This window comes from Anabrus simplex, chromosome 11, assembly GCF_040414725.1.
Source record: "Anabrus simplex isolate iqAnaSimp1 chromosome 11, ASM4041472v1, whole genome shotgun sequence".
Classification (NCBI taxonomy): Eukaryota; Metazoa; Arthropoda; class Insecta; order Orthoptera; family Tettigoniidae; genus Anabrus; species Anabrus simplex.
Genome location: NC_090275.1, coordinates 85,320,376 through 85,344,902, shown reverse-complemented (window position 1 = coordinate 85,344,902; position 24,527 = coordinate 85,320,376). Strand labels below are relative to the sequence as shown.

At 37.8% G+C, this 24,527-nt stretch overlaps 1 protein-coding gene across 1 annotated transcript in view; it reads right to left on the bottom strand.

Annotated features, from left to right (window-relative positions):
* The window catches only part of LOC136883438 (fatty acid synthase), a 560,183-nt gene that overhangs the window by 368,494 nt on the left and 167,162 nt on the right, over window positions 1-24,527 (bottom strand). The window contains exons 10-12 of the mRNA XM_067155718.2: window positions 16,827-17,057; window positions 7,285-7,474; window positions 2,813-3,042 (exon numbers count right to left, since the gene is read on the bottom strand). Of these exons, the coding sequence (XP_067011819.2) occupies window positions 2,813-3,042; window positions 7,285-7,474; window positions 16,827-17,057 (651 nt within the window). The remainder of the gene's footprint in view (window positions 1-2,812; window positions 3,043-7,284; window positions 7,475-16,826; window positions 17,058-24,527) is intronic.

Sequence of the window (24,527 nt, the reverse complement as noted above, 5' to 3'; positions counted from 1 at the left end):
TCAAGTTCCATTCGTCAAGATATTTCACCATCAGAATGTTGGCCAGCAGTGTAGGAGAGGGGGCGGTATACAATTTTTAATTACTAGACTGCGGGCCAAAAGCCTGAATTCAATTTCAAACCTCTCTGTAGTGTTCATATGGAGTGAGGGTGTGTGACACGGTTGATGGTGATTCATCTGTCAGATGAGCAGACCCCTTGACTCAGGCTCTGTAGCCTCTTTTAATTCCACACCTCTTAAAACTGATCACCTTGGTCTCCCTCTACATCTCTTAGCTGGTTAAGAAATTGCTTTCAACGTATTTAGGAATATGTTTGCTATTATTCCTGATATTGGTGAGATCATTGTTAACCCTTCCTTTTGACAAAATATTTTGTTGGAAAATGCAAAACTGTTTTGGTTTAAGGTTGTTCTTATAAACTTATATACTATTTTCCATAGAAGTCGGAAAATATACCACACTCACACAAAAACACATTAAAATCGGTATGAAACAGCAATCAGTCTGTTCAAAACTTTTCACATATGTCTTTCCATACAGTGGCTTACTTATTAATACAGTATTTTCTAATTTCAACAATCTGTGAACATGCATGTAGACTCATTCATAAAAAATAAGGTAATAGCATCACTCCAGAGGCTTCTGTGGCAAACGTTTCCATTTTCTTACTTCAAACAGCATCTCCTAACTTAAGTTTACTGTATACGTATTATGAAAACAAATTTCAAGCACACTGTCCATACACTATAAATTTACATGGGAACTGTCCGGCTCCATGGCTAAATGGTTAGCGTGCTGCTCTTGGTCAAAGGGGTCCCAGGTTTGATTCCCGGCAGGGTCAAGAATTTTAACCATAACTGGTTAATTTTGCTGGCACGGGGACTGGGTGTATGTGTCATCTTCATAATCATTTCATCCTCATCACGACGTGTAGGTCACCTATGGGTGTCAAATCAAAAGACCTGCATCTGGCGAGCTGAACTTGTCCTCGGACACTCCTGGCACTAAAAGCCATATGCTATTTCATTTCATTACATGGGAACTGCCTTTCTGAAATTTAACCAGGCGTGAGAGTATATAACCTAACCTGTGAAATCCATTGTGCACACTGCTGTATCTTGAGAAAAAGCATGAAGTTCCTATTTCAATACCTAGTATTAAAATTAAGCAAGCATTTGCTTATAAGAAGTTAACAACTACTGTCAGTGCACTTATTTGTGCACTTATTGCAAAAATATTCTCCTAATGTTTGTTTACAAACAGTTGGAATTGTGGGGTATAATTTATCGAAGTCGGCAGCACATATGAATGTCGGGGTGAGCTCGCTTATGCATGTAGCGAGAAATCAATACAGAAGATGAATTATCTCATTTAGTATAAACACTGGAGTTGAGTGTATGAATACTGATAACGGAAAAATTAATGTGCCCAGATTTGTTTGTAATAATGGATGAATCAGTGAAAGGGTTCTCATTGTAACTGAAGGATATAGCATAGATTAATGTAGGAATTTATGAAGGGCATAATAATATTGCCATTACAACAGGGTTCTCTTTTATCATACTACAGCAGCCATGGTCGGATGTGTAAGTGAGCCTGACACCTCACTATAGCTAAGCGCCCGCGCCCTAAATCTCTCTTCTGCCTTGAACCATTCATAGCAAGCTTATGGCATCTTTTTTTTCGTAGGTTCTTAATGTACCATAACTAACAGAAATACAGTAAACCTTGTTAAGACGTTTCCGCAGGGGACAAGGAAAAAGAACATGTTTAGTGAGAAAAGATACTATTGAATACTTGAATAAAAACTATCCAACAGGGATATGGAATCACTACAATATGAGTTTTTCTGACCTACGGGGATTTTACATTGTATATCCATGGATACAGTGAAAATTCTATGAGAAGAGGGTATTAAAAGGTGTGAAAAACATGAGAGAACAAATATGAAAACTTATTTCGCTGGGGCTTATAGAATGACAATCATGAACTGATAAATGTTAAAAAAAAACACCAAACAACAAATATGGAAACTTAAAATGGGGCCCATAAAAATATCAAAGTATTTAACATTTCCTTACTCTAAAAGCGGTGTCTGTCCTAACGTGAATTACATTAAATCGAATATAAAATTGCATTACTCTTACGGAATAATTTTCAGGACTTGAAATTTCTTCCGGTAAATGCGGGTTTACACTAAATCAAGGTCATGCAAAATCGGGGTTATACTGTACATCCATTCACTACCATCTTACAAGTGGCATGGTTATTATTTATTTAGCATATGGCTTTTAGTGTCGGGAGTGTTGAGGACATGGTCTTTCTTATTTGATGCCCATGGGTGAACTGCACATCTGGGTGAGATGATGACAATGATGATGATGATGATGATGATGATGGTGGTGATGATGATGATGATGATGATGATGATGATGATGATGATGATGATGATGATGATGATGTAGGGAGAGGATGAAACCCGGTGTCGTCACACAGCCTGTTTCTGTCATGTAATACCAAGGGGTCTGGTCAAGGCTTAACATCCCTATCCCATGGGCAAATTACCATCAACAGAACCATATACCCTCACTCCATACGTCAGACCATATAGACTTAATGCCTTAACAATGATGGTCACCAGGCAGGCTTAGTGGCCATGCGAGAGGAATGATCTTTCAGCTCATGGCATGCAGAGCTATTGGCAGAGGTGTGTGTAAAAATGAGGGCAAAAGCCAGCAGTGGCTGTTCTTGACAGAGGACCATAAGATTAATATACTAACAATGAAGGATTATGGGCACAATTAAACATACCTTCTGGAGATAGTTTAGGAGCAATGACTTGGCTGGAGCAAGATTTTTGCTATGGCAGGCTATTCCACCACAGTTTAGTACTCTCACATATTTGCCAGCTGATCGAAGTTTTCTTGAAAATTCATCAATATCTTCAGGAGAACCAGAAATGATATAATTATTGGAGCTGTTGGTGCTGACAATTTCTAACTTCCCCAAATTCTTCTCCACAAATTCCAGAGAATCTTTTCCTGTGGAAAAATATAAATACAAGTTCATTATTCTACTGTGAATATACCTCAAACGCAGAAAGTTAGCCACGAGTATACAAACACACACACAACTTAAAACATCATTGCAGGCTGGTGTGGGTAGAGGGAACAACAGAACTTGGGTGAACATGACAACACAATATGGATAGAGATAAAATTCACTAACCTGTCTTCATAGAAAAATGTTTTTTTCTCTGTATCAATCCCAGTACTTCCTAACCTATTCTTTCCCACTTTTACCAGGGGGGTTTTGGGGTCCACATTCATTGTGGGGGATATTAATGAGAAACCATCATTATTGATGTGGGGGGGGGGGGGGGGAGAAAGTACATAGAGAAGCTGGAGAAATACGATGCTTTTGAAAGGACTGATGAGCTTGGGTATTCACCCCAAAGGCTGGTTTAACCCTCAACAGCTCTGCCATGTCATAGATGGTCTAAGTGTCACTGAAGAGGTCTACTATGGAAATGAGGAGTTAGGTAATTTTCTGTTGCCTTCCTCACTGAGCCAGATGATGCTTTTACATATCAGTCTGCTAAGGCAACTAAAATGCATGTACCAACCAATCCTACGAATGATGTTTTCACAATATTTATAACAGGGACTGGCTACATAAGGAATGGCATTACTAGCATTGTTCATACCTCAATCACTTTCATATCATCAAAGCCAAGGATGGGACTGACACAGGTCAATGAAAGTAATAAATTTGGTCTAACCCATGCCCAAATACATAGTGCACTGTAAACACATATATTAGATGGATAGTTCCAACTTCAGAAAATTACGGTAGGTTTGTAGGACTAATAAAATCTGCCACAAAAAGAACCATTCCTCGAGGCCATCGGAAGGATTCCATTCCAGGTTGGAATGAGGAAACCAGTCGCTTGTCCGCTGAATATGAGGAAGAATGTAGTCAAGAGAAAGCAAACAAACTCCTCAAATCCTTATATAATGCTAGAAGAGAGAAGTGGATAAAAACTGTAAGGTAGCTCAACTTCACACATTCCAGCAGAAAAGCATGGTCTCTCATCCGGAAACTTGATCCAACTTCTACACCATCAAGAAATCACTCCTCAATTAATGTGGAAACCATATCTATTCACCTTGTCTCAACATTGCGGATTTCAGGGGACAAGAAATTCACCAAACAGGTTAAATCGTAACTAAGGCAGAGAAAACAAGACACCCAGCCAAATGACCAGTATACAAGTCCATTTTCTCCAGAAGACGTACAAAAAGGTTTGGACACACTCAGAAATGGTAAAGCTGTAGGAGTTGAAGGCATATACCCTGAACTTATAAAGAACTGTGGTCCAGCAACCAAACGTTGGCTTGCTTCTTTCTTCAGTGATGTTCTGCAATCAGGCCGCCTGCCTCCTCTATTCAAAACAGCTAAAATTATTGCTATCTTGAAGCCAGGCAAAGATCCCAAATCACCTCAAAGCTATAGACCTATATCTCTACTAAGTGTTAACATAAGCTTCTAGAAAGACTGATCCTCAATAGAATATCTCCTGCAATTGAACACCTTAATCCACTTGAGCCAGCTGGTTTCCGGCATGGTCGAGACTGCAGTGATCAGGTTCTCACTTTGACTTCCTTCCTTGAAGCAGGATTCGAGAGGAAAATGAAAAATCTATCTGTGTTCCTTGCTCTCACGGTTGCTTATGACACCGTTTGGAAAGAGACCCTTCTCCTGAAAATCACAGGGCTATACCATGTCTTAAAATTTTCACCCTGATCAAAAATATGCTCAGGAAATTTTTTTTCCAATTTCATACAGAACATGTCTGTAGCAGATTCCATAAACTTAATAATGCCTTGCCACAGGGATCAGTCTTGTCTCCCATTCTCTTCAACTTACACATCCATGATCTCCCAGAAACCATATCTCGCAAGTTCATCTATGCAGATGACATCAACCTCACCATACAAACAACAGGCTTCAATGAGGCAGAAGACATTCTATCCCAAGACTTTGATAAGATGGGTGATTATTTCAAAAAATGGCACCTGAAATCTAGTCCGCTAAAGACAGAGGTAGCTAAGTTCAACCTAAATAACAGGCTGGCAAACTATCAACCTACGATCAGGTTTGGAAACCACACACTGCAGTGTAATACCAACTCAAAATATCTTGGTGTAACTTTAGACAGGTCCTTAACCTATCGACGCCATCTTGAGAAACTGGCTGCTAAGCTTAAAAGCCGTAACAACTTGCTGGGTAGACTAGCTAGTACTTCATGGGGCGCAGATGTATGCACACTATGAACAACTGCTCTAGCAACAGTATATTCACCAGCTGAATATTGCTCCTCTGTATGGTTCAATAGCTCCCACTCTAGTCTGATTGACATCCAACTGCACCACACAATGAGACTTATATCTGGTACATTGCGCTCTACTCCTATTCAACGGTTACCATTACTGAGCAACATTCAGCCTCCTCACATCAGATGGCAAAGCACCCTTATTAGACTGTGGACCAGGATTGCGAAGAACAGTTACCTGCCAGTACATCAGGATACAGATGAAAATGCCATAATGACACTCAAGTCACAGGAACCTCCCTGGAAGACGGCAAAGGAATGAGTTAATTCACATTTCCAACCTGATGAAATACGGAAACATGGTCTCAATCACACCCTCATGGCATTGTCAACATCAGGGATCCATCTACAAAGTTGCCTGGGTTCAACCTTCCTCGCTCCACTTGGACCACACTCAACAGGATACACTATGGAGTCGGAAGAAGTGCTTCGGCTCTGCATCAATGGGGCTGGAAAGACTCTGCAGCTTGTGACTGTGGTGCTGAAGTGGAAACCATCCTGCACATTCTGAAGGACTGCCCTCTGCGAGCTTTTGCTGGTTCCATCGAGGACATTCACCGAGTGACCCCTGAGGCACTCTCTTGGCTGGAAGAGCTGGACATTTGTCTATAAGAGACTGAAAGACCCCCACTTTAACCTTTTTAATGTGGAGTTTGTATATATATATATATATATAGAGAGTTGGTTTTTTTTCCTATTAAGAACTTGTACATAGTCGACTGTCAACTGTAGCATCATACGCTAAATAATAATAACTGTATACACTAGGTCTTGACAGCAAAGCCACTTAGTGAACATACATTGTGTATTGATTTTTCTGTATATAATTTATATACAGAGATTATATCCTATTTCAGAGGTGTTTTTAAATACCAAATTCCAGGTTTAAAGATCCGTATTATGTGGAAAATATCCCGTGATCGAAAATTCTATGTAAAGATTTTATAATATAACCAATGCTTTTTTAGGGGAGATGCAGGGGTATGCATATTCCTTAAACATCTGGAAACTTCATAGGAGAAAAACATACATACACTTTCACAGTTTTGGAAGGAAGACAAAAAAAAATGGACCATACCACACTGGAAGCAGAAGCATAGTTAATTAAAAGGCATAACTCTTGAAAAGGGGCCCAGGATTCAAGGAAATCATAATGATGCTGTGAAGTTTTATGAGTCCCTGGAAGAACAAATAGCCTGTTAACCTTAGATAACAGTAAAATATCAAAATGGGCTAGATTTGGATGGTGTAATTTGACTACAAAATTGTGATCTGACAGAAATAATAAACTGATGTAAATGTTACAAACCTCATGTTTACTAAGTTAGTTTACCCTGCTTTATGACTTTTTAAACCTATTGTTTATATGAATTCATGACTCCTGAAAGGAAGACATCTGGCAACTGACACTAAATGCAAGGAGAGAAAGTGTAAAGATGACAGTGATCATGCACTACTGCCAGTTTGGAACTCCTCGTAAGCAGGTCAGCAATAACAGACAACTTGTACTTGATTCTATTTGCTTATCTGTTCATTGAACTTTTAATACTTACGTTGCAAGGTAGAGATGTTTTGTCAAGTTCAAACTGAGAGTAACCCTTAAAATATTTTTAGGAGAAAAAGCACATTAATATAACTGTGATACATATAGCATAAACATTTTGTTAAATTAAATGGAATATTTCCAGAGAATAGAGGAATTTGATATGTAAAGTTGGAAATTCGGGGGGAAAGCAGGCCAAAGTTAGATGATATTTTCTCTGCTGAATAGTACAAGATTCATATGATCTCAGCAAAATGACCAAAATTTCCATTTATATATCCAGACTGTCCCCTTAACATAAGACTCTACCCTGCTGCATGCAGCTGCAATGATACTGATACTTACCAATCATAGCCAATGATCCTCTGGGAACGGTAGACTCAATGCAGGCTAAGCCACGGTAATAAGCAATGAGAATAGTCTGCTTGAGAGAGAGGGTGCCATCAACGTAGGCACACAGCAGATCACCAATAGAGTGGCCAACAACACCATCAGGGATGACACCGATAGCTGTGAGGATGTTCACCAGACCAATCTAAATCAGCAACAAAACTGCTTGTTATTCTTAACTGAACTCTAAATCTTTCTTTTATTGCATGAAAAGAACATTTAAAATAAAATGTTACATTAACAATTAAATCACATAACTATTACATTTTTTCCCAGCATTTGGCCCCTTTGATAGATGTAGAAGAGAATTATACTGGCTGCTAAAAGCATCAGCTTAATAAATACACTGGGTACTTACTGAGGGGGGAAAAAATAGATACAAGCCCAGCAATCTATTGCTGATAAGGGGAAGAGTCATAATATCCAGAATTCTGGAAGTCCTGCTTCTTAGACTTTTGCAATCGGAGCTGCTGCTGTTGTTTCATGTCCTGGGTTGGAGAGTGGCCGACATTCTGTCATCATACAGTAGGCTTTGTCAAGGCTGTCTTATTAGTTGAGAAAAAGGCAGGAATATTTATACATAGAGGTCGGACTGTACAGTGAAAGTGTATCATGTGGGATAGTGTGGGCCTCTTCTTGTCCATTTAATGCTAGTTTCCAGACATTAGATAACCATATTCCCTCATTCTGATTGAAGTTATTTGGGTGTTCATTAATTTCAATGGCTTCTCTGACCTTTTTGTGGTGAAAGCGACAGAGGCTAAAAGTTTGATTTCATTGAGCAGGATGGATGTCTGCTGAATGGATGATTTAGATAGCTACTGTAGATGTGTGTCTTTATATTCAATCTGTCTTGTAGTTATAGACCAGCCAGTCTCCCAGTATAGCCCATTTACAGCTGCACAGTCTTCTGTACTCTCCTTACTATTTGAGCTGGGAATTGTCATCCACCAGTTGGATGAGATCACGTACCTCTGATCCAAACCTAAATGTTATGTGTATGCCATGTTTCTTCAGTACTTTGACTATCCTGTTCTTTCTCTCTCATCTCTCAGCCTTGATTAATTGTGGCACACACATTCCCATACAATTCCCAATAAAAAATTAACTGTTGGGATATTCTGGCATCTGGCTTCCCACGCTGAGCCGAGAAAAACCGAAGTTGGTCAGTGGCAGAATGATACGAAGTTTCCTCATAAAATGAGAGCACTGTATATCTAAAAGGCCACTGTACTTTCTAGTCATGAGGAAAAGCAAATACCAGTAAGTCTTGTACAATTGAAAAAATCAGACAAAATATGTCTGAGTGGAAAAATAGAAAGAAATGGTAATAATGGCAAAACGTCAATCACTCACCTATCCAGGACATGGTGCTACACCATCTGCAAGTCTTTCCACCCTCCTCAAGCACTAATAACCAAAGTAGCACTTACTGTGCTGAAATCAGCAATCAACATTTTTAAAAACCTTCTTCACTGAGGAACCATATTCTGTAATGTGATCTGGTATGCACTTCATAACATAGTGTACAAGAAATGCTTTGGATCAAGATGTTCAACACGAACACCACTAGTCATGTACGTTGTGCTGTCGGCATTGAGGAGAGCTTACCAGTGAACGTTGGTATACACAAAGGCTATTTCTCTTTGTCCTCGACATGGACACAATCAAGTGATAAAAATCATTGTTAATCCGTATTGAAGATACTGAATGTAGGATGCTAAATGCTTCATTTTGTCACCTATTCAATACATATAAATTTTTACATTTAGGAATTTATTATTAATTCCACTTGAGACATGTTTCGCCCTTCATTGAGGGCATCATCAGTCAAATCACCTCCTCAAGGCAAAAATCAGGTACCTGATTAGTATTTAACATGCACACATTAATATACATTACAATGGGAAAATTAAGTACGAGAAACACTTGTACAATGGTGATAGTTGACAATATAAGTTTATAGACTAAGTAGTCGGCACCAATGCGTAAAATTACTGGGTACTTTTAGCAGAGCTAGCAGTGGTGCTCCGAAGAATAACTGACGCACTCATAGGAAATTATAACGTTTTTACAAATTATTTACATTATAACAGTCAGGGGAGAAAGGGTATAGTGCTCGGCGTCAATGTTTGTAACAAAAATTGCTGTCATGGTTGGTAACTATACAGTAAATTTACATTATCCAATTGAACAGTTGAGAATTTACAGTTTATATACATATTTACAAGAGAGCCGCTTGGTGAGAAAGGATATAACAATGTCTCGCACCAAGTGCGTCTCGTTGTTTTAATCGTTGGAAGACGATTGCAGCATTGACATATCAGAAATATGCAGAGTGGTTTAATCTTATTTTATAATCACAGGGGGCAGGGAAAATATTCCATAGCCAAATGAGGTTCTATAGGCCTCAAACTGAAAGTTATCTGGTTGAAGTCCCGGGTTCGGTACGGTGAACTTGGTCAGCGTGGATGGAGACTCATTGGGTGTCACTGAGTAAACGGTGCATTTGAATTGCAACAATGATGGCAGTTATTTGTAGGTAATTGTATTATTGGGAATATGTGGCAGGTTGAATCTTTCGCTTTTACTTTAGTTAACTCCTTGTAGCTTGGAATGTTATGTGAAAACATCGGTGTGAGATGCCAGTGAGACTTAAAATGATATTATTACGTAAATGAAAGTATGAAGGACCTCGGGACGAAGTTACTGTTTTTGTTGCTGGTCTGGTGAAAGGGAAAGGAGTTGCTTATGCTATGAACTGCAGTGGAGAAATTAGAATGTATAACTACAGAGTCAGAGCATTGTAGCTGGGATGAGGCATCTTCTCATTCTGTCTGCAAAGAGGAGCCGTAATGGCACGCCATGTTTGTGCCAGTGTGCGCTGGATTCTAGCATGTTGTTGGAAGTTGTGTTGTATGAAGTGGAAGTTATCTGTAATCAAGATGTTATTAGTATTAATTGGTGTGTAGGAAAAGATCATGGTAAGTAATGAAGAGTAAATGTTATGTTACATACCTGATGTGTTGCTGAGAGGCTATTTGTTGGTGAGTGTTGGTTGACTATGAAGGAGGCCCAGTCGGTAATACACACGTGTGGTTGGCAATGGTGACGGGAGGGGGTGGGGAGCTTTGGGAGGGAGGAGCATGGGCGGAGTTCATGCGCAGAGGTGAGCTGACGGAATGGAGGAAGGTAGAGTGGACGGGTGAGCTTGTAATGTGTTGGGAGTATTGATTGATAAGGTGTTGGTTTGTAAAAGAGGGAGGGGGGGGGGATGTATGGACTCGAAAATTACATGGATATTATTGATGTCTTTTTATTAATGCGGTTGAATGTTATTTGCTTGTGTTGGGTATTATTGTGTTTTAGATGGTCAAGTGGTTTTTATTTCTCGTATTGTATCGATGGCGTCATGGTGGAGGGGGAAATGCTTGGGTGGGAGGAGGTATGGGCTTGCTGTCATTGCGTGTGGGGGAATGGGTGGGAATGGGGGAGGTGGGGGGGAGGGGGTTAACTGTCGACGTGCTGGGTGAGTGAGTTAATGTGGTATTAAAGAGTTTAGAAAAGTTGTTGCCTTGAAAATTTATTTTTTGTAGTAAGGTGGGAATTTGTTCATAAAGGGGGTTATTTAGAACACTAGAATGCCCAAAAACATAATAAATTTCCCGCAATGAGCACCCACATGAGGGACACTGGCCACCACTTTACCACAATAGAACAAGACTTAAAAATCCTAAAAAGAGTTGAGAAAGGCAAACTAATGACTGAGTTTGAGAACTTATACATCTTTCTAGACCAACACTTCAATAAAGACAAAAACCTCAACGAGATAATAGATATTAAAAAAAAAAACCTTTGAACAAATTCCCACCTTATACAAAAAATAAATTTTCAAGGCAACAACTTTTCTAAACTCTTTAATACCACATTAACTCACTCACCCAGCACGTCGACAGTTACCCCCCTCGCCCCCACCTCCCCCATTCCCACCCATTTCCCCACACACAATGACAGCAAGCCCATACCTCCTCCCACCCAAGCACTTCCCCTCCACCACGACCCCATCGATACAATACGAGAAATAAAAACCACTTGACCATCTAAAACACAACACCCAACACAAGCAAATAACATTCGACCGCATTAACACGTTTGCGGCCGCTTGGATATCAGCAACCATCACCGTGGTACCGTAACACTTTTTTTTGTTTAAAGGAGTTCATTTCTGTGTCCTTATGCATTTTAGATTATTATTTTAATTATTTCAATATTATTTATGTGCATACGAGCCATGACGCACACACTGCGTCAACGGCACTACCGATGAGCTTTTCGCCTTCGGTGCCGTTTGACGCAGCGTGTGCGTCATGACTGGTAATGAAGCGGAACGAGGAAAATAATGTTTTTTTCGATTGCGGAACTTCTTTACAACAGAAAAATAAGTTTTTGAACATTTCACACGAAAATACCGTGCAGTAGAATCTTATTATTGCTGCATGAACAATGTATAATTGCATTACTCCATAAGCTGTACAATGTAACTAGTCAATATAGAGCGCTACTTTTCAGTGAAATTTCCTCGTAAAAATAACTCTTCTGCAAATGTGCTAAATTCAGTTACAACGTTATTCAGCAAGTTGTCATCTGCAAGCAAGCGAAAATAATCAATAGGTTTCGCGTCACTTGGCAGTGGAACCTTCATTTCCGGTCGACCAATAAAGTATGTTTGTTTCATTGAGGACGAATCTGAACTCCAAGAAGTATTGCACATGTTATTTGGCGGGATATTTGGAGATGAGATAAGTATTAAGTATTAAGACTTCCTCATCTTCTGTAATATGAGAATTGGGAGCAGACACTCAACACACACATCAGAGATTAAAATTCTCACTCAGGTGGCTACAGTCACTTTTCACACTGTCATCACTGTCGTCACTATCAATACTGTCACTGCCACTAGCGTTCAGGAGAGCTTTCAGACTATCATCATTAATTGCAAATCACCCGTTTATCCCGCTAAGACAGGATTTCTTCCGGTGAGAGGGGTCTGAAACTTCAATGTTACCTCTTGACATCGCGGAAATGTATGCCGACTTGTAGTGGCTACAGAGATTGTAACTAACAATTGATCTGATGCCCGGATGGCGCATTTGTGTAATAACACCTTAACAATGCACAGGTAAGAGGTCTGTTTGTTTACATACATATTGGCGGAAATACGAGCTTTAATATTTGGCGCGGAATGTGACGCACGTGTCGTCATCGGCACTGAGTGAAAGTGGAGACATGACGCATGTGTGTCGTCATCGGCCGTGAACGTGTTAATAAAAAGACATCAATACTATCCACGTAATTTTCGAGTCCATACATCCTCCCCCCCCCTCCCTCTTTTACAAACCAACACCTTATCAATCAACACTCCCAACACATTACAAGCTCACCCCTCCACTCTACCCTCCTCCATTCCATCAGCTCACCTCTGCGCATGAACTCCGCCCATGCTCCTCCCTCCCAAAGCTCCCCACCCCCTCCCGCCGCCATTGCCAACCACACGTGCATATTACCGACTGGGCCTCCTTCATAGTCAACCAAAGAACATTGAGGTATTTTCTGAACTTTTGAACATTTGCCAGTTTTTCTTTGCCATACCAGGCAGCAATGCCTCCACTGAACGTGTGTTTTCATTCATAAATGCTCAATGGACAAAGGAAAGGAACCGTTTGTTGGTAGAATCAGTGAAAGGAATGTTACTTGTGAAGTTCAATTTCAAAGATGTGTCGTGTGAAGAATTTTATAAATATGTACTTCAAGAAAATAACTCGCGTCTTCTTTCAAAAGTAGGTTCTGTTGAAAAATACAGCTTCCAGGAAATGAACTGCAGCAAGGACTGATCATTAAGTAAGGTATTTCCTTTTGTAAAAAGTTGTGTGTAATATATGTATAATTTTGTTATCGATTGAAATTGTCAGGCATTTTTCTTAAATGTTCTGCTTTTTGCTAAGCAATGTCCTGCATTTGGAAATTTTTGGTTGGTAACCCTACACTAAGAGCCATACGCCATTTCATTTTATATTGTGTCATACTGTATCCTCAGTAACATATGTTTTTAAAATTTATTATTCCTGTTGAATTTCTTTATTTGAATGTAACATCTTGGTCTTAAATTGTAATTTGTGGGTCTAGGGTGAACTCTGGAAATTTTTTTATTTTGTTTTGCTTGCTTTCCTTCTTTTGCAATTTTAAATAACACTTGCCATGGGAGTTGGGGAATCCCAGAGTCATACCATGGGAGGGGATCTCCCTAAGGAGGTCTTGTGGAGCCACTGGTTTGGTGCCTCTAATTTAGTAATTAGCTTAAGTGAAGTAAAACAGAAAACCCACCCTTCAGCCTTCCATTTATTTTAAAAAGCTCTTCTGGATGGCCGGACGATGGCTTTCCTTATGTCTTCTTTCTTCTGCTGCGGATTGATCTCTGTTACAGTGACTGCGATAACCAGGTCCATCCAAAGGAGAACCTGCCGTGCCTGTGGGAAGGGCACTATGAATTTCCTGTCCGATTAGCATCCAACCCTGGAGTTGAGTGACCAAAAGTTCCTGGTGGTGGCAGTTGCTCTGTACTGTGCCACGCTTCACTACTTACTTATTGTAAGTTCACTACAAGGGTGAGCTAAAATGAAGTTTCGCTGGAGGACATGGAGGGACTGAAAGTAGATACAGTTGCTGGCAGCCGGCTGGTGCCAGCAACCCTATAGACAGCAAAACCAGTGGTAAAACTTGGAACACTCTGATCCAGATAGACGTTCCTGGTGAAAACGAGATCAAGATTTGGGTGCTATAATGTGTTGGATTCATTGTGTTGCCAAAGTTTTTAGTTCGAACCTCCAGTTAACCCATATGCACCTACCCGCCCTGTGCGCTGACATTGCTAGGAATCCGCCAACTTTTTAGTATGCAACCTTGGTGTTGCAAGCTTTCGGTTAAAACAGTATAGTGCGTGATCGACTGCACATATTATCACGGGACCTCTTTTATATTATTGAGAAATTCCATGCTATTGCGCATGACACAAAAAAACAGAACAATACAGAAATATAACACATAAAAATCCCTTTGAAAACTTAAATATTTCATTAATTTATCTTACCTCAGAAGTTCCTTAGTGTGTGGTTTGGCCTTAATTATACAACATGAGCCTAACATTTGCCTGATTTGGAAATAAGGAAATATTGGGAAACCATTCATGAGGCAGCGAATGTTGAGATTTGAACCTATCTCCCAAATACAAACTTACAGCCGTATGTCTCACTCGGTATTATTATTATTATTATTATTATTATTATTATTATTATTATTATTATTATTATTATTATTATTTAGGGGCCGATGACCTAGATGTTAGGCCCCTTTAAACAACAAGCATTATTATTATTATTATTATTATTATTATTATTATTATTATTATTATTATTATTATTATTATTATTATTATTATTATTATTATTATCATCATCATCATTATTATTAAGTCTGAGGATCAGTGGTAAAGTGTTCGCATCCAGGTACCAAGATCGTAGGTTCAAATCCGGCAGTCGTAATTGGATCTTGATGGGCAGGAGAAAGTCCATTCGGCATTCCATGTCGTATGATATTACTACGGGAAAGTTCTCTGGTGATACATTTCGTGTTCATTCATGCACAGGATCACTAATAACTTCTCCCTCACTATCAATGCTGAAATCAGAGCCTAAAACATCAAGTAAGCTTTGAATTTTGCTATTACTGAGCATATGGCGCGAGCATGCAACTTCCTTCTCAGCCATCTTGTCAACAACAGATTTCTCGATCGATATTTTAATCAATTCTCTTTGCCAAAGAAGCATACCAGAGCACTCTGATGACACTTTGAGACACCAAGAACAGATTTCAAGTAGAAATGTTTCCAGAAAAAGCCAACAGATATCACAAAAACGTCTCCAATATGTGACCTTGCACCCCAGCGTATCAGGCCGCTTATGGAGTCCTGGCCCAGTCGCTCGAGCGCGCATCAGTCCGCTTACGGGTGCAAAGGAGTTAAAACCTCCATTTAATTTATTGTATTAAAATTGTAATTGTCGAGCATAATTTTGATTTATTTCTCAATATTTATGTATCCAGTTTGTTATTTTTATTTTTTTTTATTTTTTATTTGTGTATTTATACTCAATAATATTTGAAGTTATGAGCAAATACTGTAATTGGATGAACGTCTGTATATTTGCATTAAATAAATAAATAATATCATAATAAGGTCTATCCCCACATACTGTCCACCTATCCTCAACTATATCTCCCCACCAGATCTTTGATGTAAAAATGCTCTCCTCAGGGAGTTTGAGAAAGTAATGAATAATCCCCAATACCAATACAGGGTGACATCACTGATGCCCATCTGAATCGTCTAAGGTCTCAAAATCCACCAACAAGAACTGCAATAGAATCGAAGAATACCAAATTCAATATAACTAAAGAATGGCAGGGAAGACAAGATACTAGACTTGAGTCAACTCTGACACAAATTGGTTCATCGCTGCCACCTGGATTTGAGCTTCCTCATAAAACCTAGTCTACTCTTAACAGGGTATGATCGGGCCATGGTAACTGCACAGATTTCCACTACAAATGGAAAAGAATTTCTAAATCTCACTGCGATTGTGGTGTCTCTAAGCAGACCATCCAACATATTATCATCAAGTGTCAAAGAAGACAGTACAGTGGTGATATCAGTGAGTTTGCTTGTGGAATTCCAGAGACAATTAGCTACATAAACAACCTGGACATAAAGATATAGTTTGCTTTCCAAAATAAGGTCCATATGTATTGTATCTTTAAAGCCATATGATAAATAAATAAATAAATAAATAAATAAATAAATGAAGTTAAATTCATCCACCGGGCTTGCCATCCATTAGTTCTGTTTTACTTAATGCAAATTAATTTTATATTCCATCTGCTGTAGTGGTTTAGTTGATAACGTAACTTTGTACTTTTGGCATCTTTGGTCATATGCACCTTCTGTATGCTTTGGCCATGAGAAACCTACATTCCACTGACAGGGCTCTTTCTGCTGTCCACACCCTGGCCTTAGTTGTTGTGTATTTTACCTGGTTTATTTTTATTTTATAATATGGTTTTAATGATTCTAAATTTAAGTTGTGTTTCTAAGTTCCATTCTTTTAATTGTTTTAAGTTGATAACACTCAGCGAGGTCACAATGTTAATCAGACATATACATACTTCGCTACACAGAGAGACTATTCCTACTTCTAAAGACTGTCACAAGACACCTGGTCAAGTTTACATGCTAATCGCCGATGATCTACGTGCAAGAACCCTTTAAACAACAAGAAGTCTATATGCTAATAAAATCACCACAACCAGTGATAGCTGAACATGTACGTCAATAGTGCTGAACCATTTTGTCAACAGCATTTTAAGAGTTAAGTAAGCCATCAACAAACCTGGAGGGCTGCAACACCAACAAAGGCATTTATAGGACTGTTGAAGATCTCGGGATTCTTCTTGGTGATTATTTTGAAGATATCTACTCCAAGAGGTTTCAGTATAAGGTCACACTCTTTCATTGCTGAAGCAAATGCAGGGATTGACAGGAGAGGCGATCCCATCCCTGGCCACTGACTGCCAAGACCAGAGAACACAAACCATATAGGCGGGTGCATCTCATTTGAAACCTGTGAGATTAAAATATTAAGATTAATAGAATGTAGACAGCATTGTCAAGCTTGGAAAGTAGAGGGACTTGAACAAGGTCAGTAAAAAACGTATAAAAGAAGAATCATCGGTGTAAATGCAATTTCTGCTATATGCAAAAAACAAAAATTTCAGGAGGCACAAAAACTGTCTGGAGGGAAGATCGGAAATTAAATACTTAGGAAAATTCGTTCATTGAGCAGGATAAAGGATGTGAATTAAAGAATTGAAAAATAACCAATAATATATTTTCACATCAGTATATAACAAAATATAATATTTGGTAAGCACATGAGATGTATTTCATGATATTAGAATTCACATAGCAGGTATTACCTACAATATTTGGAATCAAAGTAATTTTCTATAAATGCCAAATATTTAGTGATTTATCCTTCAAATGAAATAATTGATAGTCTTACCAAAATTAACAAATGAAATAGAGTTCGTTGTGAGTACTTCAATAATATATTAACCTACTTGTTACTTCTCGTATGGAAGATTGTTGTAGAATGAGTGAAGATCTTTGGGAATCAGATTGGTTAAAGTAAGCAAACCTTTGTACTTTCCTGCAGAGATTTTTTCAGTGTTGGATACTGGACTGGTGGTACTCTTGCATATGCTGAATCAAATCGCCGTTTCCTTATTGGAAGAAGCTGGAACTCACTTGTACGGATGCATGTCAAAGTCAGAAATGAACAGAGTCATTAGATAAATATTTCCTAGGCAAAAGGATGAGTGTTGAAACGGCTTGCCAAGTGAACTCTTTCGATGAAATCACTTCGGACATACAACAGAGCTTTCAAGTAATGTTCCAAAGTAGGATGCACACTGTCAACTTCCATAACTGTATGCCTTTTTCCTAGGTAAAGGTACTCGATTGTTAAGTTTCTTCTCTTTACCATTGTGCTGAGAGCTGGTCGCCACAACCTTCTGATATTAACCCAATGAGCAGTACTGCCATCTATTTATGGGAATACTGCTGTCATTTTTACATTCTCGAAGTTTGTGCCTGAACAGTACCGCCCTCTATTCACGTTTCATGTTGAATGTTTGAAATTGCTTCGTGACATCGTTCTGGTGGGTTTTAGAACAAAGTTTGGGGACATTTGACATGTTCAGTGAACATTATTCTGTGTTTTATCACATCTCATATGTTCTGTGAAGAAGTTCTGCTGAAGCATTCGTAGTTACGTAACCTAAATTCTTACGCAATTGTGCTAAAAATTACGACAACACCTGGGAACTGTTTTCTATTGTTGTTTCCAATGAGTGCATTGCATGACTATTCCGTGACAATACACATTATTTTTCTTTTCCCCTATCTCTGGTTTCCGCAGAAACAACCATTCTCTGATAGTAACCAAATACACGTCGTAATTGCGGGATCGAATTGAGGATGCGAGCTTGCTACGCAAGATATATGTAATATTTTGACTAACGAGGGGTCTGACGATGAAATTGATATTTATGACAGTGATTGTATTGCGTCCAACGAGAGTGAAACTGGTTATTCATCGGAAGACGACAACACGGAAATTGAGGACGAAGTGCAGCGCTCCGCTGTTGCAAAGAAGGCTAAGCTGTTAGTTGTTCAAACCGAAGCAAGAAAGTGGAGTGAGACTACTGGCAAAAATGAGTTCAACTGGACTAGACAAAAGAGTGACTGAATGGGTTGCTATATTTCTAGAAAATAGATCTCAGAGAATTAGAGCAGGTGAAGCTTTATCTGACCCTGTAATAATTAAGAGGGGAATTCCTCAAGGCAGTATTATCGGACCTTTATATTTTCTTATATATATAAATGATATGAGCAAAGGAGTGGAATCGGAGGTAAGGCTTTTTGCGGATGATGTTATTCTCTATAGACTGATAAATAAGTTACAAGATTGTGAGCAACTGCAACGTGACCTCGAAAATGTTGTGAGATGGACAGCAGGCAATGGTATGTTGATAAACGGGGTTAAAAGTCAGGTTGTGAGTTTCACAAATAGGAAAAGTCCTCTCAGTTTTAATTACTGCGTTGATGGGGTGAAAGTTCCTTTTGGGGATCATTGTAAGTATCTAGGTGTTAATATAAGGAAAGATCTTCATTGGAGTAATCACATAAATGGGATTGTAAATAAAGGGTACAGATCTCTGCACATGGTTATGAGGGTGTTTAGGGGTTGTAGTAAGGATGTAAAGGAGAGAGCATATTTGTCTCTGGTGAGACCTCAACTTGAGTATAGTTCCTGTGTATGGGACCCTCACCAGGATTACCTGATTCAAGAACTGGAAAAAATCCAAAGAAAAGCAGCTCGATTTGTTCTGGGTGATTTCCGACAAAAGAGTAGCGTTACAAAAATGTTGCATTGTTTGGGTTGGGAAGAATTGAGAGAAAGAAGAAGAGCTGCTCGACTAAGTATATGTTACATGTTATAATTCTCATGTTAGGTCCGTATTGAAATGTACGTAAATACAAAGTATGTTACAAGTGTATTTAAGTGGTATGTTCCAAGCTGTCAGCGGAGAGATGGTGTGGAATGACATTAGTAGACGAATAAGTTTGAATGGCGTTTATAAAAGTAGGAAAGATCACAATATGAAGATAAAGTTGGAATTCAAGAGGACAAACTGGGGCAAATATTCATTTATAGGAAGGGGAGTTAGGGATTGGAATAACTTACCAAGGGAGATGTTCAATAAATTTCCAATTTCTTTGAAATCATTTAGGAAAAGGTTAGGAAAGCAACAGATAGGGAATCTGCCACCTGGGCGACTGCCCTAAATGCAGATCAGTATTGATTGATTGATTGATTGATTGATTGCAGTTCTGTAGGCAGGTTTCTTCCTATGCTTTCTGCTCATTTTGATCCATCAAATTCAGGGGTTAGTGATAATCTTCATGTTTATGATAATGACAATAATTCAAGACTTGAAGTGTCAATTTTCAAAGAAGTTTTTTGACCATAATATTAAGAACGTCATATTGTCAGAAATGAACAAGTATTACTTATTCGTTACGGAAAATGGACATAAAGGAAAAGTCGAAGTTACATAAGTGGCAAGGCATAACCGTAGAGACTCTATATGTTTTCCTGGCAACTGTTTTGTTTTGTTTTGTTTTGTTTTGTTTTGTTTTGTTTTGTTTTGTTTTGTTTTGTTTTGTTTTGTTTTGTTTTGTTTTGTTTTGTTTTGTTTTGTTTTGTTTTGTTTTGTTTTGTTTTGTTTTGTTTTGTTTTGTTTTGTTTTGTTTTGTTTTGTTTTGTTTTGTTTTGTTTTGTTTTGTTTTGTTTTGTTTTGTTTTGTTTTGTTTTGTTTTGTTTTGTTTTGTTTTGTTTTGTTTTGTTTTGTTTTGTTTTGTTTTGTTTTGTTTTGTTTTGTTTTGTTTTGTTTTGTTTTGTTTTGTTTTGTTTTGTTTTGTTTTGTTTTGTTTTGTTTTGTTTTGTTTTGTTTTGTTTTGTTTTGTTTTGTTTTGTTTTGTTTTGTTTTGTTTTGTTTTGTTTTGTTTTGTTTTGTTTTGTTTTGTTTTGTTTTGTTTTGTTTTGTTTTGTTTTGTTTTGTTTTGTTTTGTTTTGTTTTGTTTTGTTTTGTTTTGTTTTGTTTTGTTTTGTTTTGTTTTGTTTTGTTTTGTTTTGTTTTGTTTTGTTTTGTTTTGTTTTGTTTATTGTTTGTACTGGAAAGGATACGGAAGTTGAACACGATGAAAAACTCGACTGTCTGGGTCAGTACTATACCCTAAAGATATTTTGATAGGTGGAACGGTTGTAAAATCAAGTAAGTGTGTTGTAAAGGGAACAAACTTGATTTGTGTCGGTGCGACGTAAAGCAAATAGCAACATATATATAAAATAAAAAAATAACAAACTTGATCACATATAGAGAATAATTATATTTTTGTCAATTTCACTATTCCTTTCATTATTTTGAGAAAAATATTTTCTATGCCACTGATTTAAATTAAATTGAAGGTATCAGTTATGTACCGTAAGTGTAAATTATATAAATTTATTAACAGAGAAAAGTTAGAATTAAAATAACTTAAAATTAAGAATTCAAAATTTTCAAGAAAAAACTCACTCCTGATGGCCTGTGAGTGTCACCAAAAATTCACTGATCAAAAGGTTAAGGTTACATGAGAGGAGGCAAACTTTCAATGTAAGCGACAATGGATGTAGTAAAACTACTTGCTGAAATGCCTCCGATGGCTTCATGCAAAATGTAAAGGTTGAGACAGTTGTTGGTGAAAGTGTGTATTTCTTTTGTGGTATAGTGCACTTTCTTCCAGTTTTGGAGCAATAAGAACAGTCTGAACATCCACTGTTAGTACATGGTGAGTATCAGAGATGTCCCTCCTTTACAGCTGCCTTCACACTTAATGCTTCATCCTTCATTTTCAAATGTGTAATGTACTTATCAAGGTCAATGTTTTCTGATTATACATATGACATGAATTACACTGATTTTTTTGGGGCATGTGTATCCCACTTTTTTTCCAGGTTGTCCTACAAAACAAGGTCTGGACCAACGAGGCAACCCCTCGTCCCATTTTTTCACACCAATCACGGTACATGCCGTGCATATTTTCAAATGATAGAAATCCACTTTCAATGCACATCTTTGTGGTAGATGACCTGCAATGGGGGATGGGAACTTTTGGGATTAGTACCAATCATTCTAAGAAATAATGTATCACAGGAAGAGAAAGTTTGGACAGGGTAATATGATCGGTCCGTTACTTTTCTTAATATACACAAATGATTTAGGGAACAATATAACATCAAAAATAAGATTGTATGCAGATGACATAACTGTTTATAGGGAAATAAATAACACTGAAGATTCTTCACAATTACAAAGGGACCTTGCGAGTATCCAACAATGGGTTGAAGAAAATAATATGAAGATTAATGGAGGTAAATCAACTGTTATAATATTTACAAACAGGAGCTTTAAAACTGAATTTAAATATACTTTGGATGAGGTAGTTATCCCAAAAGATGGCAAGTGCAAATACTTAGGTGTGAGATTTGAAAGTAATTTGCACTGAAAGGGTCATGTTGATGACACTGTTAGGAAAGTATACAAATCGTTACATGTCATAAAGAGGCTACTTAAAGGATGCAACAAAGAATTAAAAGAGAAAAGTTACGTAAGTATGGTTCGTCCATTATTGATATATGCAAACAGTGTTTGGGATCTTCACCAAGAATACCTAATAAAAGAAATAGTGTGCAGAGGAAGGCAGCAAGATTTGTAACACGGTATTTCAGGAGAAAAAATAGTGTATCAGAAATGTTAGAGGAACTTGGGTGGGAAACTTCAAGTAAGAGAAGGGAGAAAAGTAGACTTATAGGATTATATAGAGCCTGTACAGGAGAACAAGCATGGGGAGAAATCCGTGGGAGGCTTCAGTTGGAAAATAAGTATAAAATTAGACGGAATTTTAGCAGAAGTGATTGGGGTAAATTTTCATTCATTGGGAAGGACGTGAAAGAGTGGAACAGTTTACCGGTGGTAGCGATTAATCCTTTTCCAAAATCTGTACAGATATTCAAGAAGAGAATAAACAGCAACAGAGAAAATAAAATGAAATGTTAGAGGGCATTAGACCAGTGCAGGTTATTGTAAATAAAAAATGTGTGTGAATAAATTAAATTCCATCCCCTGGTCTATGGAGATTGGACAGCCAAAGTAGGGGACTGCCTGTAGAGATGAAGTACAGTGGGGACTTCGAGGGCCCTGGAACCACTACGGTAACTGTGAAGGCCCTTCAGGAACTCTGAAAAGCGGTGACAAAAGGGGCTCTGATTAAGACGCAGCAGGTCGTTATGCTACTTAGGTTCCAAAATGGGTAAAGAAAAAATAAATAAGTAAATAAATGCAATGTAAATTTTAATCTTATACCAGTTGTATAGTATTATTTTAAGTAATTCCACATACTTAACATGAGTTGACTATGTTTGTAAGTACAGGAGATATTATAAGTAGAATTTTGTAAACAATATAAATTTATTAAGGATGAGCTGTGTGTTTAATGGGAAAAATTGTTAGCATAAATGGTATAATATTGTATTCTAGGAAAATGTCTTCCTCTTGTTAATTTAAAATTTAGTGCTTGACAATAATGTATTTTAATGTACCATTAGCCACTGAGGTGGACACCTCATTTGCAAATAATGAGATTTGATTTGATTTGAAATATTTTATTTTCAGGATCATTGAATTGTCTGCTTCTCAAGGTTGTATCATTAGAAGCGGTAGAGATATTAGCTTGGCTGTCTGGATCATCATATGTCATCTCTGTCATTGCTTTCTCTCTTGTCAGTACTTCACAGAAGGAAGGAAACTCGTTTAATGCCTAGTGTGTTTAGGAACATTAGTCTACAGACTCATGCCTACTGTTCATCTACTGTTGGCAAATAACAGTCTTCAAAATGATAATTCTTGTTCTTCTTGTGTTACAGGCTGACTATAAATCAGATCTTCAGATCGTTGACATCTTATTTTGCAGTGTATTAAGAATCAGGGTTGCATAAATCTTAACAACAAACATCTTTTCCTTAAAATAATACTGATAATTTACAGTTGCATCTTCTCCCACTGGTGCTTCAAATACTGGTAGCAATAGCTCGTAGCAAACAGGGGGAGAATTATCAACTTGGCCGTCAGGTTCAGTATCGGGTCGAAAGCTGTTTCAACATTTGCGAGGGTGATAATATTATTTCCATGGTCTGCGGCAAGATGCTGCACTCACTTTACAATATTTACCTGCAAACATTCAGGTTCTCAACAGGACACATCAGATTTTATTTATCATCTTAATTACTATAGAGAAAACTTACGTTCTATTAACAGGGCTACCCGCACTCACATACGTATTTTCATATCTCAACAATGAACTACATAGCGTGCCATGTGATATTGTTTACCATTTGCTACTGACATGTCCTTAGAATACCAGTCATGTGACATTTCTTGCACAAAGCAGATATTAACTTACAACTTCCATGCATTGGCACATAGCAGGTATTGCATTTACACCAACGAAATACTAACTTACTGTAATTTTTTATTGTTGTCTATGCAGTACCCATGATGAGATTTCTCTCTATTTTTGTCACCCCAAAACAGGCAACATTAATTGAAAGAACACATTTAAATCAATAATAATAAGGATAAAGGGAAATATACCAAATGATGAAACAACAGTTATAACCATCACAAGTTTCAGAAACACACGTTGCTAGAAAAAAAAACAAACAGGATTACCAATATGACAACTAGTGAAAGATGTGGGAAAGAGGGCTGGGATCCCTAAGAGGATGGAGTATTACTTGATGCTGTAGGGAAAGAAACATGAACACGGTTACCCTTCAGTCCACATTTACTGACAAATTAAAAGAAGTCTTAACATGAAAACAGAACAACAGCAAATTAAAACAAATTTAATATGGGCAATAAAGTTG